Here is a 22,611-nt window from a genome sequence, read left to right as displayed (position 1 = left end):
GACCTAAATTTCTGAGGTTGTGTAAGACATAAGGAGTGAGTGCTGACAGAAGTGGAGCTAGCGCCGTTATGCTAAGCAGAAAGACCGCTTCACATCTTAAAAGTGACCCTGTGTAGATTATGCCAGCATTAAAATACCAGTATGAAAATGAATGCATTTTAATCAAGTCCCCGGCAGTCCCAGCCACGAGGAGCATAATGAACTCTTTCATCATTCACCTTGTTTATTCCCTAGACAGATCTGAAATGGATTATATGACCTCTCATTTTGAATGTTTTTTTCTGGACTTGTAAATATTAGTAGAACTGGCATATCTAAAAGAGATTTTGTCAGAAACTGATTCCATAAATACTTTACCTAATTGTAAAGCAGCAATCTATAGTCACAGAGAAATATTTTGTGTCATTTTGGAATGACATTTTTAGTCGTTATTAGTATTTAATGGTGGCTGCCTGGCAGTTGTGTATCCATGGGCCATTCTAGGTCTTACTGTGTTTTAATAAACCCGTCCAGATCGTAACTGGTGAGTAAGGAAGGGGGTAGGCGGGGGGGGGGGGGTTTGGGGGGGGGGGCGGGCAAAGGGAGCATAACATGTGTGACTGATCTGCATCTGCAGAAGAATGTGACCCTACAGGTCCTGTAGGTTTCAAAGTTGGCTTTTGAACCGCTCACCCCCCCCACCCCCCCAGCCACACTTCACTTATCAGTGTTTTATTTAAGATATATTAAAAAACACTGATAACATCAAGTTACTGGAACAGCTGGGATTTGTCCTGTATCAGTTTGGGTGAAGTGTCATGCTCAGGAGGACATCACATGTCCCATAATATACACTCCCGTTTCACTGATGTGCACGAAGCTGGTGGTGTTTATGGCCAGCAGAGAGCATTATATAAGAACAACACCGCAGAACTGAAGAATGGTAAAAGGAACCACATACCGATGTCATTAACTATATGTTTAATTTGCCTGTTCTTCCCAATCCAAAGCCAGGCATCTCAAAATTACCTCAAATGGGTTACTGTGTGTAATTACGTGCCACATGATGGACTGGCATCCCATACAGAGTGCCCCTTTCCTTGTGCACTGTGATGGACAGGCCTTCTGCCCGAAGTGTGCCCAGTGATGGGCAGGCCTTCTGCCCAGAGTGTGCCCAGTGATGGACAGGCCTTCTGCCCGGAGTGTGCCCAGTGATGGGCAGGCCTTCTGCCCGGAGTGTGACCAGTGATGGGCAGGCCTTCTGCCCGGAGTGTGCCCAGTGATCGACAGGCCTTCTGCCCGGAGTGTGACCAGTGATGGGCAGGCCTTCTGCCCGGAGTGTGCCCAGTGATCGACAGGCCTTCTGCCCGGAGTGTGCCCAGTGATCGACAGGCCTTCTGCCCGGAGTGTGCCCAGTGATGGGCAGGCCTTCTGCCCAGAGTGTGCCCAGTGATGGACAGGCCTTCTGCCCGGAGTGTGCCCAGTGATGGACAGGCCTTCTGCCCAGAGTGTATCCTGGCCTGTGCCCTCCTCTGGCTCCTTCACTGGAGGCTGAAACAAAAAGGGGGTTAATAGAACAGTGTGTATTAAGTAGAATAGAAATGCAACATGATCCACTGCAATAGTTCAATGGTGATGGATGGCCTGAGATTAAAGGGCAGCCAGGCTGCAATGATGGCTCTATCAAGCTGGCAAAATGGCACATCCATCATGGAAGCATCTCTCCAGTGGAGTGCGCTAGTGTCCCCCTGACCACCATGCCTGTGCACCTCAGCGCTCATGACAGGACGCAACAGAGTGCAGGATACAGCCAAGGGAACCATCTAGAAAAATCCTAGCCGCTGACACAAGAGATGCAGGGGCTCCTGACTGTGAAGCACGAGGATCACGTTTCCTGTTGGGGCCACGAGGCAGACACCTGTGTGTTTGGCTCCAGTAATAAGAAACACAGAAGTCAGCTGCAGTAGTGTCTCCATCGAGCTGACAAACTCCTGCTGGAGCTCAGGGGAGCTTTGGGTCACACCGGGGCCAGGGGTCATCGTAAGTGGTCAAGTTGTAAAAATATGTCAAGGGGGATCAAATCGTTTGCGGGGGGTGATTGTTTCAGACAAGAGTCTGCCAGTTGTATCCTCCTGATATAGTCCAGAGGTTTCCCTTTACAGGAGTGTAATCATGCAGAACACTGCAGGTAGATGCTGAGGGGAGATGGTGCATTTTCAGAGGAGATGGGTTTTGTCATTTTTTTTCCACAAGGGGTGGCATCCACGTGCAAGCATTGGTCAAGGTGATCTAGTGGTCCTCTGCAACTGTGGTTACTTACCATACTGGTGTCTCTAACTCAACATATTGTTGTGTATTTAAGTGTGGAGCCTTTGAGGGACACCCTGTCCAGGTGACTTTCTGCCTTGTCCATGCTGGAATAAGCTGCATATTCACCATAACCCTGCACCAAGTAATGAAAGACAGATAGAAATATTACTCTGCTTATATTGTTACCCTGGGTAGCTTACACGGGTAGCAGAACTAAATGAAAAACGGATGAAATAGCTTGACGTACAGAATGTTTAATAATAACTAGTGTGAATCGCCTGTGTGGTCTGATTTGGTGGCCAGTATCTCATCCCACTGGTGTACTTGAGAAGATGCACTTGACAGTGCATCTGTAGGTCTGCTTATGGCACACCCAGTCCACAGTGCTGGGGAGGATTTATGATGCCGCAGGACCAGGGTAATCAATCCCCCCCCCCTCCCTCCCCCCCCCCACCCACCCCACACAGCTGCAGCTGGCTGTCTCACTCCAAGCCCTCGGCCATTTATCCCTTTTCATCACTGTCTCTCAGTGGGACGTCAGCCTCCCAGGCTTATTGGATTCTCTGTGTAATGAGGAAGGAAGTGCATTACTGTAAGAATAAGCCTTCCCCCCTCCCGACACCCTTAACTGCTCGACACACAACAAGATCCGGGACAGCTGTGACACATCAGCTCACCTGTCCCCCGCATGTCACTGAGCGTCCGGTCTGCAGCGCTGCTGAGTCCCTGAGGGGCTCGGTGCTATGGAGGCCATCATCCAGACACAGGGATGCTTTAAAGGGACAGTCACATAAAAAGCGGGGGCCGGGGAGTGGGGGGCCGTCTGGCTCAGTTCGCAGTGACTCAGGGTTCAGCGCTCGCCTGTGATACGACGCCACCCTTCCCAAAGCACTCAGACAGCTGCGGTCCTGCGGGGAGCAGGTGTGACCTGAGGTCACAGCCTGGCGTCGGCGGCTGCCCCGGGGTCACTCCTCAGCCGGGCTACCGGGTTACGCATGGTAAACGGATCCCTAACCCTCAGGTTACCAACCAGGGCTGGCACAAGCGAGCAGGGGAATCGGGGAAATCAGCAGCAGCCTGCCCCTACAGCTATACCCAAATGACCCCATCCCTGGGAGCCCAAATCATGTTACTCATGCCAGGGTCCTCTTCCAAACCCCCGTCCCAAAAAGCCTGCTAAAGGAGCATCGCAGAGGCTGGAGGAAGGTGTGTGTCCTCTGCCTGCTGGTGACAGAGACATAGGGGGGACAAAGCAGGGAAAGGTGGGGACCTGCTGGGGACATAGAGGGGACAGAGTGGGGACCTGCTGGGGACATAGAGGGGACAGAGTGGGGACCTGCTGGGGACATAAAGGGGACAGAATGGGCACATATGGGACAGAATGGGGATATAGGGGGACAGAGTGGGGACCCGCTGGGGAAATAGAGAGGATGGGGGGGGGGGGCAGAATGGGAACATAGTGGGGGCAACGTGGACAGCCATCTGCCACAAAGACACAGAGGTGATTGTCAATAGATTTTCACCTTGTCAACTTGGCTAGAACCAAGAAAAACACAACCCCTATCAATACAATATAATTTATCAAGCTGGGGTTGGGGGTTCATGCTAACGAAAAAAGATTTAAATTTTCCAATTATGGAGGGATATCTGGTTTGCTTTCTTTTGGACATCTTGTATCCCTACCATGTATAGAATTACAAGACACCGTTTTTTGCATGGGGGGAGGTGTTTCATATGGCCAGCACGTATAGTTACAGCAGGAGGATGACTGCAGCTCTTCTCTGATCAGAAAAGCGCATGAATGCACCCACAGAGGCTTACTGTACATCAAAAGGAATTTGCTGTGAGCTTAGCCAGCCCGGGGAGGCGAGGCGGGTGGCGGTGGTCTTGCAGAGCCGGATGCCACGGAGACCAGGCACTGGGCATATTTAGTGCCCGTTAGCACACCACGCCGTCTCCTGACACCTCCTGTGGGTCCTTCCTGTGATCCTTCAGACCTCAAACGCATTTATGTGACACTGCAAGCTGGTGCCATTTGAGGCTGGAATGAAATGAGTTTTCAGAATAACCTACTTATTTCTGACCAGCCAGAATGTCTTCCGCTGTAAGACAGTGATGAGTGGCTTTCTTACTGGGGGGGGGGCGGTCTAGTGAGAAGGCGACAGCTGATGAGATGGGTGATTCTGCTGGTGCTGGTGAATCTGCAGCTCAGTCCCTGGAGGTATCGCGGGCCGCAGTTGGCAGGGATCATGGACGCCAGCCGTGCTTGCAGGGTTATATCTTGCCTCCCTGTTGGAGGAGAAGGGCATGCATGTAATTCTTTTGTCTCCTGCTGGGAGGATGCACCCAACACCTATGAGTCAGCAGTGTTTAGTGTGGTGAAAGTAACAAGGCTTTGTAACCAGGAGGTTTTTGGCTCAAGTCCCCAGTATGGTGCGGTTGTTAAACCCAGGCCCGCTGTCTCGGGGGGACAACTGGGGGGGGCAGGAGAGGGTGCAGGTGGGCGGAATTGTGCATCACTGGGGCCCTAATTTTGCCCTGGGCCCAGTAATTATGTACGGTGGGTCTGGTTAGATTGTGTGTGGATTCTTAATTTTACCCGCAATGCCAAACATAAATATTTAAATAAAGATGTTACCTAATTAATATTTAGAAGGATAGCAGTAATATTGAACATCATACAAGTATTCACCTTGTGTTGAACTTTGCCTCCCTTGACTGTCAAATGCTGCACGTCTGTTTCCTGCCATATGCCCGTGTGCAGTGTCCGCTGCTCGCTGTTCCTGTATGTTTGAGATGGTGAGTATCTGCTTAAAAATGTATTCGGAACGAAAAATGAGGGTTAAATAACGAGCAGCGTGCTTGTTGGCGTGCGTGGGAATTCTCACTATTATACTACAGTGGTTTGAACACTTAAGCGTAAGTAGAGCTGCTCGGTGTTCTGAAATTGCCCGTGACCCGCAGTGAGCAACTTCGTTCTCTTGGGGAGGGTGATCAGGAGAGAGATTTCACAGAGAAGTGGCCTACACCCACTGCATTAGTAATATGACGTGCAGCATGATCTCCCGGGAAGTGCCAGAAAGCGAGCGCAGCCGACTCCTTAAGCAGCGACACAGGTGCTGCACGCTGTCTCCTTCTTTCACTGCCCGCTTCTTAGATGCTTTTAGTCATGACCACTTATGATTTCTTGATGTATCGCACAGCTGAACATGTTTGCTGAGGGAATTCGGATTAAGTGTTTTTCAGACTGAGGTCTTTTCCAAGGTTTGAACCTACCGTGGTTTGCATGGAAGTGGTATTTGCCGGGATTATTCTAGTAACAGCTCTCATTTTGTGGGAGTCACCTACTATCCTCCATGGCCTATTAATGCTACCACTCCACTGGAGCACTTGGCTCGGTCCAGGGCAAGGGGCATTAGGGACATACAGAAGACATGTTGAGGAAAAACAATTGAGGCAGGACAAAAACTTTACTTACACAATAATATTCTGAGGGCAGAAGGAAAAATGATTGGTTCAGAAAGATGACCAATCAAATTGCAGAGAAGGTGGGTCCAAGCAAATAGAGGAGGCAGGACCAAAACATCTCATTGGTTAGTCCCGCCACTCTAGTTGCTTGGACTCCCATGAGCCCAATCCAACCAATGAGGATGCAGACTGCAGCAGGAAATCCCGGCCCCTGCTGTGCCTAACGCATTAGGTTATAATAAAACTACAAATAAGCACAGGGAGTTCTAGCCTAGCTGACAGGTGTTGACAAAGGGTCTGCCATCACTGCCACCCTCGTTGTGCTGCGTAGGCTCACAGATTCGGGCTATAAATCCTGGGCTGGTGACTGAGGAGGTGATCCTCAGCAGAAATGAGGCATATTGGAGCTGTGACCCAGAAGGCAGCCCACTGCGATGGTAAATCGGCAGCATGAGCACAGGCTCAATCACAGGCCCGAGGCCCCGCGTTCAGATCTTTCTGCATCCCCCGACACGTCAGAGCAGATACTCTGCGGGAGTCTGCATCTGCCAGGAGCCGCTGCAGCCGCTCCCACGGGTGCGCAGGCCTGTCACGCCCACGCGGCCGTCTCCTGTGCTCTTGTCAGGCCACAGTAGTGTGCAGCTATTCCTGCTCTCTTTAACGTCACGAGTTCCCAAACTCAGTACCGAGAGGCAAGGCCAAATCCGATTCAATAATTCATTAGTACAGCGGAGTGCTAATGTGCTTAGGTAGACCTGCATACTGTAAGACACGAGAGTCAAGACACACAGCAGACCCATAATCATGAAATATCCATTAAATGCTAACACATTCGCATTTATTAATTTAGCAGAGACTTGCTTGGCAGTTTGTGAGGCATTCACCTGCCAACCATACTTAAGTGCTGCTAGACTGAGCTTCCAGTAAGTCAACAGTAGCAGGTTAGCATTTTAGTAGAAACTACAAAATACATTACAAAACATTCTAAGAACCCAACAAACCAACTAGGGATCTATGGGACATGTGCAAAATACAGGAGTATCCACTATGGACAAAAGACTACACTGCCTGGCCAAAAATATTGTCACAAACTAACATTTTGTTTCCATGTGTTTATGCAACATCTTAACATTTTTTAAATTCAGATTTGCATTAATTTCTGGTTGAGATCTTGTTTTGATGATAGGTGAGTTGAATCAGTCTGTAAAGTCTTCTTCAGTACATCTAAAATACTTTCAGTGGGGTTTTGGTGGCCAAATCATGTGCAAAAATTATTCCTCATGCACCCTGAACCACTCTTTGACAATTCGAGCCTGATCAATCTTGGCATTATCATCGCGGAATATGCCCATGCCATTAGGAAAGGAAAAAATCCATTGCTGGGATAACCTGGCCGTTCAGTAGATTCAGGTACTCAGCTGACTTCACTTTATTGCTGCATAATGTTGCTGAACTGTAATAATGATCCAATGATTATTGCTGATTTAAATTCAAACTGTGATTTTTTTTTTGGCCAGGCAGTATATTATCAAGTATTAGCAGACGAAGGCTGAGCAGCTCAGTGGTTGAATGAGCTAATTGTGGTGTTTCTTGAAAATTGAGCAGAATGATTGGTTGTGGTTGGGTAGCAGTGAAGCCTCACACGAATTTATGTAGGTGTCTCGTCCTCGTGGCTATGGTAAATGCACATTTTTGTTCGAAGGGTCAACTTCTCATCCTTTTTTGGAAAGTGTGCCCCTGGAGGCATACGGGAAGGACAGGGATTCCTCTGGGTCTGTTGGACCTTCAAGCAATGCCAGTTGGGAACAATGGCCAAGGAAGAGGTTTCCTGGGGTTTCAGAACTATCATTAACCTTGATAAGGGGTACCACTAGACCATGTTACTCACCCCCTCTTTTCCCCACCAAAAAAAAAAAGAGAATGTTGCCCATTAAAGGACTGGCTCCAGTCACAGAAAGATCTGGCATGACTCCCCAACGATACACCAACCCCATCAATCGACAACAAGATGAGAGAAGTGAGGCAGACTAAACAAACAAAAACATCCCTCTCTGTCTGGGCAATCAGTGTGTCTCAGCACAGTACAGAAGCACTGAAGATGACACCAGCCATTGTTCAGAACTAGATGAAAAAACTATGACTCAGCAACCGTATTTTCTAGACACACATGCAGGTGAGCAGGCAGGTGTCAGATAACTAAGGCTGATATACCGCCGCTTTCCAGCTGAAACAGGAATCTGGTATCCATCAGGGGAATTATGAAGCAAAGATGAGACAAACAATCATTTTTTTTTTCCCAGATACCACCCATGACAGGTTTATTATTAATCTCCATTATGTAACACACACCATTGGAGGGAAGAAAGTTAACTAGGTCTGTATCCCTAGAGAGAGAAATCAGTTCAGAGTCTTAGGTAAAGCCCCACATATAGAACATTTTTTTTGTCCAACTAAACTCCCACATGCCTGTTCGAAACCCCAGTGTCCCAGTCCAGCGTGGCGCGGTTGCCCGGGCAAACTGGCGGATTACCAAAGACGAGACGTTCCTGAGAACAAGAGGAGGCTGTGCCAGTAAAAAGCACGCAGGCTTGCAGATCGCCACGACATGCGCCATAGCCTCAGACCGCCGGAGGGAGGAGGAAGGCTCTGGAACAGGAACTTGCTGGTTTAGGGGACTCCTTTGAGGTCACTGATCGGAGTAGAAGGGACACTACCTGGCTGTTCACTGAAGGGAGGAAAGTGGGAAAGCACACCTCAAGAAGGTACTCTCCGGCCAAAGCGGCCAGGATTAAAAGTCAGATGGAAACTATGGAAAGGAACAGGTGCAGGGCTCCCTCTAGGCCAAAGCGATGGCACCCAGCCCGTACAAGGAGACCTCTCTGCTCGGAAAGAGGAAAAAGCTGCTATGGCTAATGCTAGCAGTGAAGAATTCATGACAGAGATGGAGATCATGGAGAAATGAGCACGACCCCAAACACTGAGCATTCTGCCTCTCTGCAAAATCGGTTCATACTTCCTGTATAATTCAATGGAAAAAAAAAAAAAAAAAAAAAAGTCAGGCTCGTCATACTCAAGGAGCAACTGTACTTATCAATTAAGCTATTTGCAAAGCAAACTTGGTGGAATGAATAAATAATACGCAATACAGCTCATAAAGTTGATGGATTTTTATTGGGGGGGAAAAAAACTAGCATGTACAACTTGGAATGGATGTAAACTTTATTCAGACAGACAGCCTAGAATACTTGTGCTGAAATCCTACGCTTTGCAGACATACAAGACGAAATCAACACACTCAGGTTGTCAGAACAGAAGATATAAAACGGGAAAGTCGACCAGGATCCCTCTTCGCAAGAGACTTTTTTTTTGTTTTTTTTTTTTAAACTTTTAATGCAAAAAGCAACTGTGACATCATTTCAACACCTGCACCACCCCATACCCTCATACAAGCCACAATGAGGAAGTAGTCTTCAGAAGAAACCAACATGCCAAATGTCTAATCTTTTTTCCCCCTTCATTAAAAAAAAAAGTTTTAACACACAAAGTCTCAAATTCCTTAAGCCTGATTCCCACCCTGATTCTCTCCAAGCATTTTTTTTTTTAAATCTCAAAATCCCTCCTGCACCATGCTGAGGACACTAACCCTGCTGTTGAATTAGCACGTTAGCACGTTAGCAGTGCCAGAGAACACCCCGACCTCAAGCTGCATGCAGGAAACGAAGAAGAAAAACACGGCCAGCCCAGTCACTAGCAAATGGAACTCAAGTTTGCCAACTGCTATTTTTTTTGTTTGTTTTCAAGGTAGTATAGTTGGTTATTTTTTAATCACTGAGGCTATACTGATCTTTGGGGACAGGACAACTAGAATTTCATGCAGACCCTTCTTCTTAATCTTTTCCCAGCATGGACACAAGTCCCCCACCCCACCCCCCAACATTCACTTATGTATTCTATACAGAAACAGTATGAATAAATGAACATTTTTGCAAGAGGTAAGTAAAACATTTGATTATTTTTTTCCCTTCGAAGAAGGCGCAAGGAAAGATCTGGAGAGCTTCATTTTGCAGTCATCATTTGTACAAATTCTGCAAAACACAAATGCACAGATGCAGGAGTTAATGCTGGATATCTGACAGGAAAGAGGGGTTGGGGGGGGGCGAGGGAGTACTTCTAGTGAGCTGTGAATTATTACTGTTAGCGCTCGCTATCCATCTCGCTATCGCTAGTGTGAAAGGGAGGGATTGGGCTCATGTTTCCAAATTTGTTGGAGTTTTTGGCCCCTAGCAGATGGGGAAGTGGCCCTGATCCTGTTGGGACGGTAGTGCGTTTGGCTCGGCCTACTGGAGCTGATCACTATACTAACCTGATTATGTCAGATGGTCCTCAAGACTGAGGTTACCAAGGTTTAAAATAGGTGGGAAGACCAGCAGACCATTCAGCCCACCAGCACCTGCTCCAGATCCACTGGTCTGAAGTGGGATGACATGCCATAATGGCACGGCGATCCACACCAAGGGACTGATAACTGGGAGGATGGTGGCAAGTCAGAGAGTCGAGGAGGAGCGTGGGGGAAAGGCAGACTATTCAGAAAGGGGGGTGGGGGGGTGGAAGGCTGCTCAGCCAACACTTTGTCTTACCTTCGTAGTTGACTTGGCCGTCCCCGTCGATATCCGCTTCCCTGATCATCTCGTCGACCTCCTCGTCCGTCAGCTTCTCCCCCAGGTTGGTCATGACGTGGCGCAGCTCAGCAGCGCTGATGTAGCCGTTGCCGTCCTGCAGGAGGGAGTGACATGCAATGGCGAGTGTCGGCCACAAAGGGGCATGGCAGTAAAGGAAGCTCAACCAAGCAGAATAAAACTAACTTATACCTCTGACTGTAACAAGTCAAAAAAGTAAACACTAGAACCTAAGCTACACGATACCTCAAGGTGGATTTACTAAGCATTACAAATCTGATTTGAAAATAATTTAATCAAGAGCCACTTTTCAGCTCAAATCATCATCCATCTAACTGCAATTAAAGTAATGTAACGGTACAACACATTCTCCTCTGGGATTTAAGCCTCCAGGTTTGAGGTCACAGTACAGTCAACACAATACCACCTCCTTTGTCCTGAGGATTCTTCCATCTTGCGGGAAGAAGCAGGTGTGTGTGAACGTTACAGAGGAAGACGACCTTCAGTCAAAGGCAGGGCACCAAAAGAGCCAAGGTGGAGCCGGTGGATGGTAGGAATCACACACCTTGTCGAAAACCCGGAAGGCTTCGCGGATCTCCTCCTCACTGTCAGTGTCCTTCATTTTCCTGGCCATCATGGTCAAAAACTCCGGGAAGTCGATTGTGCCATTACCTGGAAGATGAGAGAAGTCTCGTTAGCCTTCCTCTGTTAGCATTACTGCTAAACCCCCTCGTTAGGCATTAGATCAGAATACACACAGAAGGTACCCTACGGATTTTGTTCACTGTCTCAGAGTCAGATTTTGCCTTAAGATCCTGTGCTTGGCAGTGAAATTGTTGCTGAGGCGGCTCTGTTGAAAGTGGCGGGATTCTCAGAACGGAGCAACGCAACTCAGCCAAAGTCCTCGGGACTTTGCCTCCCAAAAAGGCCACATGTGAGTGGAACTTCCAAGAAACGTAAAGGCACCACCCAGCTGGGTACTGCCAAAATCAATGACTTTATGGAGAGAGGGGGTGGGCTTCTGCCATCAGAGGCCAGGGGCAGTTGGATTTCATAGAAGCCATTATGACTAGCAAAGCATAGCATAGCATAGGGCCAACACCCCATTCCTCCATATCTGGCAAAAACAGGAACTGGTTGCTTCTGACTCACACACAAAGGGCATACAGCAGTATGGACTCCTCATGCATCCAAGTGATGAATCTTTAGATCTGAACACAGAGTACTGCTGGATAGATTTGGGCCTTTTCACGTAAAACAGCCAGACACCCCCCCTCTCCCAACACCCCAATCCCCATGGCAACAATCACTATGTTCAGCGCGCTCGCCAGCCATCCAGTTTCAGGGTGAGCATGTGACATGGCATTCCATTGAGAGCAAGCACCTTACAGTGAGGGGTTTAGGAAACGGGGCTTATGCCATGCCGCAAGGGTGTTACTGTGGCAGCGATGCTCGACAACAAGCGCCCCAAAACATCAGGACGACGACGACGCGAGTGCACGACGCAATTCACTTCCAGATTAATGACTGACCAAATGTTTAATTTGATTGACCTAGAAAAGAAACCATCTCCAAATTTAGTATACATATCAAATTAAGCTCAGCACATAGCGGTTTTGATTCGCTAGGTAATAGCGTTCCTGAAAGTGCTATTTAATGATTAAAAAAAAAAAAAAAAAAAACTCCTCACAGTCACGCATGTTCTGGATAATCCTGGACATTGTGTCACCTGAGAGCACCACATACAGTGTGGAAGCACTTCAGAAACGCTAATGCTAATGGATACTGCCAGGACTGTAGTAAGCTGCAAAGTCTGAGGCACGCAGCAGTCAGAGAGGCTCATCGCACCCTGACAGCCACACCCAAGTACCCCTGTCCCAGGCCAGTTCAGGATCTATCCAACTCTGGGGGAAAGTGGGCGGGATCCTGGCTGTCAGCCAATCGGTCAGCTGCATTCATTATGCTAATCCGGAATTGGGCGGCAGCCAACAGGAACACCTGTTGTCAGTCGACTCTTGAAGAATAGCACAGCACCGTATCTTATGTTGACATCAGAGGAGCAAGCCACCGTTGGCAGACAGTAAGTCTGGGCAGGGTAACTGGGCGGAGATTCGATGCAAAAACGGTGCCCCGGTGCCACCGAGCAGCCTGGCACTCACCGTCTGCGTCTACCTCGTTGATCATGTCCTGCAGCTCTGCCTCAGTGGGATTCTGCCCCAGCGACCTCATCACCGTGCCCAGCTCTTTGGTCGTGATGGTGCCGTCGCCATCCTTATCAAACAAGGAGAAGGCCTCCTTGAATTCTGGGGAGGGGGGAATATGATTACATACACGGTTTAACAGGGTAACCCCAAACATCGAAAGTGTTAACTAGATCATTAAGATAGGTTCTCTTACCTGCAATCTGCTCCTCTGTCAGTTGGTCAGCCTGAAAGAGCAAAACCAGAGAGAGACAGGACTTATTTCACCAGTCAAGACAACCCTTTGCTTTTCCTGCTCGTCTTCCCCATACGGTTCAGATGCATAAAAACTAAAATAAAAGCACACTGATGCACACTGAACTTGAAGGTTATAAAAGTCATTTCAGAGGCACCCCAAAATGATTTACATGTTGTTACTGGAGAGAATTAGGTCAAAGCTCACACTGAAGGGCACATCAGCCTAAAGGGTTTCTATCATCACCTAATACCCCAATGCCACAGTGCCTTATGAGCTGTAAGCAGCATTAATGAATAAACTGTTCCGAGAGGCCCAGAGAGGCCCAGATAAGAGTGTAAAGTACCATTTCATATCTGGAAGATGTTGCATAAGTCACCATCCTGGCATAGAGAGAAAATAAGGAGCCAGTTGTGTTGTGCTATGCTACCATCAGAGAGAAGCATCAGAATGTGCTTGACTTTAATGACCTTGCTGCGGCCAGAGAAGATGGCATGAATAGTTTTACCAAAAAGCACTAATTCTCAGCATGAAACAGGCCACTGCGGGTCCTGCACAGAGGACGGTCAGGACAGACCGGACTTTCTTTGCACTCTGACCATTACCTAGATTCTGCTTTCTTGACATATGGGACACCAACGAGAATGACCCCCCCAGGGTCATTAAGAGGAGTATCTCTCAGCCCAGGCCTCAGGGATCCCCAGACTGTCCACGATATATTTCTCCCTCATAGGGATTTGGGAGGGAACAAGAACGAGGACCGTCTGGAGGTTCCCGAGGACCGGGTTGGAAAACATCCATTTAGAATATCTTGGGCTTTGTGAGACAGGTCTAGCATATGACAAGCACAGTCCCAGTTGGCGACCCCAAGGCGAGACGACATAACCTGCAGGTAGCTCCTCACCTACTGGACAGAGTAACCCTACAGGCCACGTTATGACACTTGTGCTGCCCCCTGGTGACGGGGGGTGGCAGCACATGGCAGACGCTTCTGAGGAACACAAACAGAAGAGCCACCACCTGCTTCCAAAATCCCTCTGACTGCATCCTGGGCTCTCTCCCAAAATTTTGCTGAGAAATAGACTAAAATCAAAATTGGAATGAGTCTTTCGGCCACCTGTTCACCCACATTCATTTCACTTCGGTATTATGCTAGGCCTAAACACTGTGCTGGAACTAAGGAATAAAAATCGGTATTACCTGATGACTAATCCAGACATGAAGCGACACAAATGAGTGCGACTTGTCAGGAATGCGAGCGGCTTTGGATGCGCCGCTGCTCCCTCATTACGTCAGGCTGCAAACACGCTGCTCTTTCAGCAGGCCGCTTACACGGACAACGAGGCGTTGGCGACGGTTGTCTTTGCAGTGGAATTTCTTCCCCACGTTTCTGCATTTTTTGCATTGCAGGAGAGGGGGCAGATCTCGCTCCTTCACGCTCCCATTCCCCATCCTCTCATGCGTGATTTAGTGCTCTTGGCGACTTGCCCAGCTGGGTGCACCCCCCACCCCCCCCACCTACCCCCGAGCCCCCAATCCCCATTGCAGCCTGGAGTCACCAGGTGTTAAATGATTAAAGATACAGGGGTATGCAGGATGTGGCACATGGTGAGGGGTATAATGTGGTGCCACTATAACACCCGCTGGCCCTCTGACCTCTTTAAAACAGCATCGGTTACAGCTTATGCTCCGGACCGTGTGCACAGGTATTTTTCGGGGGGAAGATATACTGAGTGGAACAGCTCATCGGCCTGAATTTCTGCCATGTGAACGAGGAAGAGAGATAGGGAAGAAAAAAACCTTCCCCACAGTCAAGGGACAGGAACACAGGCCTTACTATGCCTGAGAAACAGAAGGACAAGACAACTTTACTGTTAAATTTAACAGCACGTCACCCCTTCCAGAGTGCCCTATTCTTCATGCCTTGCATTTCCTGCCATAGTGTTCAGGCTTGCAATGCAGAGGATAAATGGTTAAAGCAGAATCGGGGAGGGGTCACGGTTCTTAAGATTGCCAACCTCTGACTCTTGGGGGTGATCAACCTCCTGCACATCTGCTGCTGACCCCATGGCCTTAAGAAATGCTACTTTCTGTATAGAATCTGACCTCATAAATGCCTAACAGAACTGCCAGAAAAAGAGGCTTCAAGGGAAAACTGCATTTAAACTAGGAACAAAGACCGGAGTAACCACTACATCTAACAAAGCATAGAGAGCTCAGACTGGTTCCTCTTAATAAAACATAATACAAACACAGCTACAAGCAGCAAGTTTTGCTCACGGCTTTGAGCAAAAGCAAAATCCATAAGCTTGTTTGTCATATTTACAGATAGATCAAAGTTTAAAAGTTGCTTGTGAAACAGAATCTGCACGTATAAGCAGTTTGCAAGACAGCAGCACTGATGTCCAACAATCAATGATGTCTGGAGTCATTTTCCCCTAGAGTCATGCCTGGCTAAACGGATTCCTTTCACTTGTTCTAGTGATAAGGTTTCAAAAATCATTTAGCTTTACAAGACTGTTGAAAGTGTCACCCAAACAATCGGGTGGCTGTGCTAGTCAGAGAAGTGGAGTTCATTTAGGGGAAAAGAAAACCCGTCTGAAAACCAGAACAGCAGCGGCTACTCATTGTCCTGCTCTTTGCCAGAAGTCTCCTCTGTTGACTGGAGTTGAGACGTTAAAGCTACGCAATGCACTGATTGAACACCTAGAGCCCATTACCAATTTCACACTATAGCATCACGCTGAAAAATCTTCATACGTCAATTCTGGCCAGATCTGCCACTGAGAGATCTCACTAATGGGATAATAATCAGTCATTGAATGGGTCTTATTTTTATGTGATGGATTTGACCAAAGTTGGGAAAGTTACCAGACAATTAATTAAAAAAAAAAAAAAAAAACTGAAAGGTCACACAAATGAAAGTGTAAGATGTTAGCTGTGTGACTTTAGAGAATGTTTAAAGATCTTCCAAAAGGTTCCCAAGTACTACGTCTGTCACCCAAATGGGTAATGGCCTGGGCAAAGTTTCTGTTTGTACGAAATCCTTAAAAACTGGGAGGATAGAGAGGCTGAATTCGTCTGAAGCCAAGGAATCTTCAGAATAATGTTGTCCAAAGAAAAAAAAAAATATTATTTCCCAAAAATGAGGTATACAGTATGCATTGCCTCAGCTATTGCATATAGTTTTAAATGAGAAGCCATTTTTTGCCTGGTTTTTCTCTTTACTCAAAACCCTTCTATTGACTAAAAAGTGCTGTTAGGAATAACGAGGGCTGCAAAGTCGAAATGCTTCTAGCAGCTTATTGCTTGGCCACGTAACACCAGAATTTCATTTTGAAATCAAATCCCCAAGTGATTAATATATTACAAGTTACAATGTGTTTTAAGGGTTTCCTAATAAACTCTGACACTACCAGGTCCGGAAAGGTGCATGTTGAGGGATAATCCTCAATGAGATTACAGCCTTATAACTCATGTCGACAAACAAGATGCGAAATCGACACATAACAAGATTGTCTGTGTTATCAAGCCAGACTATTAAAACCAAGCACAGTATAGTTCACGAGTACACCTGATCGTATAAGAGCAGACAGCAGCGAGGGTGGACAAGGCATACTCTGCATTTTAAGATACGGAAATCAATGTCTAGTCTCTCGAATGATGCTCGCAGCACGCATTCAGAGTTACGCCATGTACAGCAACTACCCCCCATGAAAAGCCGTCTAACCTACAAACCTCCATCGAAAACGGTGCGTACCGGGCAGCGCAGGTCCATGTGCCGCCCGGATCCCGTCCCTACTCCCTCTCATCGGCCGCATCTGCGGCGGTGCAGTAAATGTGGGCAAAGACCCCAACCGCGGAAGACGGGACAGACTGAGCTGCACTAAGGTTTCATTTAAAATGAGAGGGAAGATCTCAGTAAAACATAAATTTTAATTGGCTAAAAAACCCCAACATCTGTGATCAGTAGCCTATTAATAATATATATTGTAATTTTCCATCGAAAAGGGGGGTGTGATAGACGATGAAAAGCGAAGGTGATATAATGGACTCGGCTCCGCTGGTACCCGTGATGCTGTCTAACAAAGTCCACGTCTTCGATCAGGAGATCCAAGCGGGTCGGCGGACTTAAGGCGTAACACCCAAAAACCCAGCCCAGCCCGAGGCGGTACATGCAGTCGCCCTGCCGAGTGCACCACAGGCAGGGGAATAAGCAGGCCGGCCAGATCTACTCGGTAAATTCACTGACCCCACCCCCCCGGCAATGCGCTGCATCCGATCGGTGATCCCAAAGGGGCGCAGCATCAATCGCCTCTACGACCCGAGAGAGACAGCCGGACGTCCCACGTAGAAGCAGCCAGCCACCCACCCAGCACCGCCGCGAAGGCGCACATCCACCGGAGAACGCAGCTCCATTTTGTCAGCGCCAAGCACCGTTTCACGAAGCCCAATGGCCCTGAACATTCATTTAAGTACGACAAGCTTTCAGAATAAGACCGACGCTGAGCGATCGCCATTGCACGTTTATAAAAAAAAATCACCAGGTAAGTAAAAAACATAACCAGGTACATATTACAAGAAATACCACATGCAAATCACACTTGTTTCTCTTCGATGAAATTCCTATCTTATATGTCCCGTACCTATGACTTACATTCGAAACCCATCCCCATATGACAGTAGAGTACATCGATTCAAAATACATACCATGTCGAGTGGAGCTAAGTCCTCTAGGTACTAAGCAAACCAGACAGCTGCTTGGATCCGAGTGTAATCTCTGGCCGTGGGCTGAAGGTGTGTATCTGCTTCTGTCAATATCTCCGTAAATGTGTATTCCTCCGCCGCACGGCCACTCATCACGAACTTCCTCATTTCCGTTCCGCAGGAACCATTTCGAAGCTCCTCCCACTGAGCCGTCAAAAGAGGGCGGGGACGAGCACGTCGGAAGTTGTCTCCGGCTCGCGTTTCCGTGAAGTGAGTGTCGCTGCGGTAAACCATTCGAATCGCGAAAATACCTGTCATAAACACTGTGCTGAATAACATGATGCATAATAATGTCCAGATGTAATTAATGGGAGAACTCATATAGTCTGAATATTTGCAATACAGCACGTGTTCTGCGTACAAGTACCAAGTTCCTTGATAAAGTTCATAAGGGGTGACTGCATGCGAAGGAAGGTTCCTAACACTTGAGGTCAACTGTTGCGCTGAACCCAAGACATGACATGTTGTTTATATTTTAATTTTACTAGTATATCCAGTTAGAATATTTAAGAGATGCTATATATTTATCTACTCATTAATTGTATAGAATATTAATATCAAACACGCAAGAGTTTTGGTTTCATGTTTTGAAAAACTATAATTCTTGCAGTCAAACAATGAAAGTGAAGATTTAAAAGAAGGCTTCCCTATTCATCGTTCCGATAAACATGATTAGCTCAAAAATGAATATGCTGTAACTCGTTTCTTGAATGCATGAATTATAGAAACGTGTACTTGTTGCAGTTACATGTCGCAGTGACCGTATTTGAACTGGGTAGTTGTTAACGTGAATATCAACTTTTCACAATTGTGGATTTAGCCCGCAATTTGTTTTCTAGTGTCAATCTTTTTAATGGATATATTCTCGTAACATACTGAAGAAAGCAGCTAAATGGGATAAATTTGCCTCTTAAGGATCCACTATTGCGCAATATGTGCCAACAATTGCATGATCAGTATGAACAATGCCCAACTAACCACACATTTTGTTGCTGGGGGTGATTTCTAAGATATCACATTTGCCCGTATAATCAGTAGGAAACCACAAACAATAATTTATTACTTTCCGTAAAGCATTCAATTTCACTCAATCAATGCACTATTTAATATCAGCGGAAGGATACTTCCTGGTTGACGCCGGAGACATCGCGACGCTCTCTGTGACGGCGCAGCCTATTGGTCAGAGGAAACCTGCAATGTTGTACACGGTGTGTTGTCGCGAGTTATTGGCCGTGTAAGACCCGCAATGCGCCAAGCAGTGGCGCTAGGTGGAAGTGGGATGAATGTAACCTCATAAAAAAGACAAAAGCCGTTTCATGCGCTTTAACATTTTTTTACGAGTTTATTATTTGGCCAGGAGTTACGATTCCTGTTTCAGTACGGTTTCCTACGTGAATGCATGGATTTTTGGACGCACTATACGGAAGTCACTGTACCTGTGGACGGCGAACGTAGACCAATGGGGACTAGATACTGGTTACTGTAAACCGCATAGTTGTATGTTTTTCGTTTAGAGAATCCGCAGTTGAATAAAAAAAAAATAATACTTTGGGTTCAGTCCAACCGCGTGGTAGGTGAGCGGATTATTCGTTACGGACAGAGCATTCTCTGCTCATAACAGTAAAGTGGAAACTGCCTCAAACTTTAAAAATCTTAACGGAGAGTTTAAACTCTCCTTAGATTAATGGTAACTAATATCATTGACGAACACTGGATTAACAACCGAAAACAACACACATTTGATTGAAACGATTTAAAAAATTAAAGATCTGACTAATTTTATAATACGTTTCTATTTCTGTTTTCTCGTCTCTATTTCGGTGGGCATAAAGAATCTATAGTGTGAACTTGTCTTTAAGCACATTTACATCTTATATACCACAAGAAGTCAGACACACAATTACTAGTTCAAATGATATTTTACTCATTGTCCTACGAACGCTACATTATGATACAGAGGAAAGTTTAGCGAGACAACACAGGTAACCTATCTGGCAACGTTTTTGAATATATTTAATACCCAGAATTCCAAGTTGCAACTATTAAATCTAGTTCTGTGCTTGAATACCTGCACATGCTATACTAAAATACTGCCACAGTATTCTGGAATCATAGTGAGTATTTCCCATGACAGTATTTCAGTGACAGATAGTAGCAACATAACAATTGTTCTATTTTTGAGACACATATTTAACCTGGAATGTTGTAATAATAATAATAACTAATAATGCAGGCTGCTCATTAAATAAAGAGTTAAAAACAGCGCACCAGTGTGTCTGGGTGCACTGCAGACTCAATGCAGGTGAAGCATTGGAGTCTTTTGACTAAACGCCAAGAGGAGAAGCCCTTGGTCAGATGGGTCAGGACAGAAGAGGTTGTTAGGAAGGTGGGGGCTGCTATTGCAGGCAGCAGTGCAGTTACTCTCCAGCCCTGAGCACGTGCATGGTGAGAGTGGCCAGTCTGTTAGAAAGACTGTTGTGCTTTTGCAGCACGGAGCTGGGGAAACCATAGAGGTCTTATGACCCTCAGCATATAGGGGTCCCTCCTCCATTTTGGCCCCACCCTTTTTGTAATGTGACACAGCCCCCAAATGGGACACTGATATAGAGTAATGGCTCCTGGATTTCTGTCTGTCATCCACATACAGTAATAATAATTAATAATAGGTAACATAAAATACATTCACACTTACTCTTGCTTTATAGTAGCAGAACATTTACAAAAACAGAGTCTTTTGACAACAAGCCACAATCATTGAGGATATAACACTTTCGACATAATGAGACAGAAGCTTCTGTTTTAGGCACGTTTAAGACAGTTTATACTCAAGTCTGTAGGACTGTAGTGGGGCATTTTGACATCCAATTTATAAAGTGACTTTTCAGTACAAGTTCTTAACTTTGTTTTCGTGTCATACAGCTGGTTTATAACCCACATGGTTCTCGTCCCCGAGGACCGATGGAACAGGTTTTGGCATCGGATCTCCGCTGTGACTCTTAGATGCCTGCTGGCCGCTGGCTCTGCCACGCTGGCGAAAAAGCAGAGGCTGCGGCCTGGTGGTAGGTGTCCCCCCACCTAAGCTGACGTGTTTCTGCAGAAGGTCAGCAAGCTCATAATTATAGCTCTGTTCTATTTATCGTAAATAAAACCAGAGCACTACAAACACAAACGTACCACATTTCTTAGTTACCTTTGGTTTTCACTTTAGAAGTAATGTTATGGGCTGATCTCTAAAGGGTCTAACACTAAGGAGTATCTAAAATCTCAAAGTATAAAAATGCTCATAAACCTCATTGTTGCTTCATTCCTTAATGTCTTTCTTTAATGTTTTATTTATTCTCTAGAAATTTTAGGGTGGACAGGGGTAGCTAACCATGAGTGTCTCAGTTCAGTCCAGCCATTACAATATTGAAGCACAAATAAGCATCATTGGAGTGTTACTTCATTGCACATGGTTGACGGTATTCCTCGTTAGCCCAAGCGTGATTTATACCATGTCCAATCCTTCTGATGCCGCTACATGTGTGTAGTGCTGGGTTTGCAGTTCTAACCTACCAGTTCTCCATCTGGCCGGTGGTGCAGTTTGAAGTCAGATGAGCCCTGGCTCTGAAACTGAGACAGACTGCATTTCAAAATATGCAGGTGTGAAGAATCGTCGCAGAATTACCTTCTGAAATCTGCGAAAGTGAATGCCTTTTTAAAATTTACGTAAGTTCCCTAAATGTCATGTGCTTTTCTTATTAAACGCCTAAAAAAAGAATGGAGCCTTTACATTCGTAAGCCTACTCAAAGGTGTGATTTAACACTTTCTGTTATCTGCTATAAAGAGTGTAATTTATTCTGCATTATGGAAGGGAAAAGTTCTCTTGTAGATCTCTTATCTACAGCTGGTTAAATTGCTGTATTTCTTGTTGTCATGCTGACAGGTTGTCATGCAGACTTTCATCTTATTTGCTTCAGTAAAACAAATTGCATGTATATCTCAAGACTAGTTTTTGTGTTTAGAGAAGATGTAACTTTTTAGTAGTAATGGAAGAAATGGGGCTTGAAAAATGACTGTGGGTGGAATGATCATGTGTTTCAATAACTTGCTGGTTTTATTCTTTTTGCAGAGTGATGCAGTGGTTAGCACTGTGGGCCTCACACCTCTGAGACCAGGGTTCCATGGCTCCATGTGTGGAGTTTGCATGTTCTTCACGTTTCATTGTGGGGTTTCCTGTAGATACTCCAATTTCCCCCTACAGTCCAAAAACAAGCTGAGGTGAATTGGAGTTACCAAATTGCCCATAGTTGAGCATGTATGAGTGAATGGTGTATGAGTGAATGGTGTATGAGTGAATGGTGTATGAGTGTGCCCTGTGATGGGTTGGCGCCCCAGCCTGGGTTGTCCCCTGGCTTGCACCTGTGGCCTCTGGGATAGGTTCCGGATCTCCTGTGACCCTGAATAGGACAAACGGTTGCAGAAAATGGATGGAACCCTTTTTGCATTAGTTGCTCATTGTCATTGGGATAAATTGAGAGTGACTGACATTACATATTAAAGCCACGAAATGTGGGTTTCAAAGCTTCATTTTTATTCAGTAATTTATATGAAATATGAAATACTTTTGTATATGGCACACTGACATCTTGTGCAGGGTGTTCCAATCTACTTTTTGGGGTGGGCGCCAGGCTCACGGTGACCCTGTACAGGATAAAGGATGGATGGATGGATGGATGGATGGATTGATTGATTGATAAGTGCATGAGTCACCCTACAAATTGTGATTAAATTGCGTTTAGTTTACACATTTGAATGAAGACTAAAAACTACAAAAAAAAAATACTTGCAGGAGTCTGAAGTATTTGCCCAGTATAAACCACACCTGATATGGGTCAGGTTTGTGTTTTTCGTGGAGTTGATGGGCTTAGGCGTACAGTACAGTATGTTGAAGCAGTGGTTGAACTGGCACGGTAAAACATATTTGCAAGGCAA

At 46.2% G+C, this 22,611-nt stretch overlaps 1 protein-coding gene and 2 long non-coding RNA genes across 3 annotated transcripts; 1 reads left to right on the top strand and 2 right to left on the bottom strand.

Moving 5' to 3' along the window:
* Window positions 1-888: 888 nt before the first annotated feature.
* LOC111841753 (uncharacterized) lies at window positions 889-2,827 on the bottom strand. Its single transcript, XR_002837747.2, has 3 exons — window positions 2,748-2,827; window positions 2,300-2,422; window positions 889-1,530 (listed from the first exon to the last, which is right to left on the bottom strand). It is a non-coding gene; the product is annotated as an uncharacterized lncRNA (long non-coding RNA).
* Window positions 2,828-8,909: 6,082 nt separating this feature from the next.
* Window positions 8,910-17,729, bottom strand: calm1b (calmodulin 1b). The gene is made up of 6 exons (XM_023807743.2): window positions 17,580-17,729; window positions 12,831-12,861; window positions 12,593-12,736; window positions 10,999-11,105; window positions 10,395-10,530; window positions 8,910-9,842 (listed from the first exon to the last, which is right to left on the bottom strand). Exons 1-6 carry the CDS (start codon window positions 17,580-17,582, stop codon window positions 9,814-9,816), a joined length of 450 nt encoding a protein of 149 aa, XP_023663511.1. The 5' UTR covers window positions 17,583-17,729; the 3' UTR covers window positions 8,910-9,813.
* A 61-nt stretch (window positions 17,730-17,790) lies between these two features.
* LOC111841765 (uncharacterized) lies at window positions 17,791-22,345 on the top strand. Its single transcript, XR_002837752.2, has 4 exons — window positions 17,791-17,846; window positions 20,556-20,695; window positions 21,279-21,344; window positions 21,749-22,345. It is a non-coding gene; the product is annotated as an uncharacterized lncRNA (long non-coding RNA).
* Window positions 22,346-22,611: the final 266 nt, after the last annotated feature.

Source organism: Paramormyrops kingsleyae, chromosome 19 (genome assembly GCF_048594095.1).
Source record: "Paramormyrops kingsleyae isolate MSU_618 chromosome 19, PKINGS_0.4, whole genome shotgun sequence".
Classification (NCBI taxonomy): Eukaryota; Metazoa; Chordata; class Actinopteri; order Osteoglossiformes; family Mormyridae; genus Paramormyrops; species Paramormyrops kingsleyae.
Note: the sequence above shows the minus strand (reverse complement) of the source record. Positions and strands in the feature narration are given on the sequence as shown.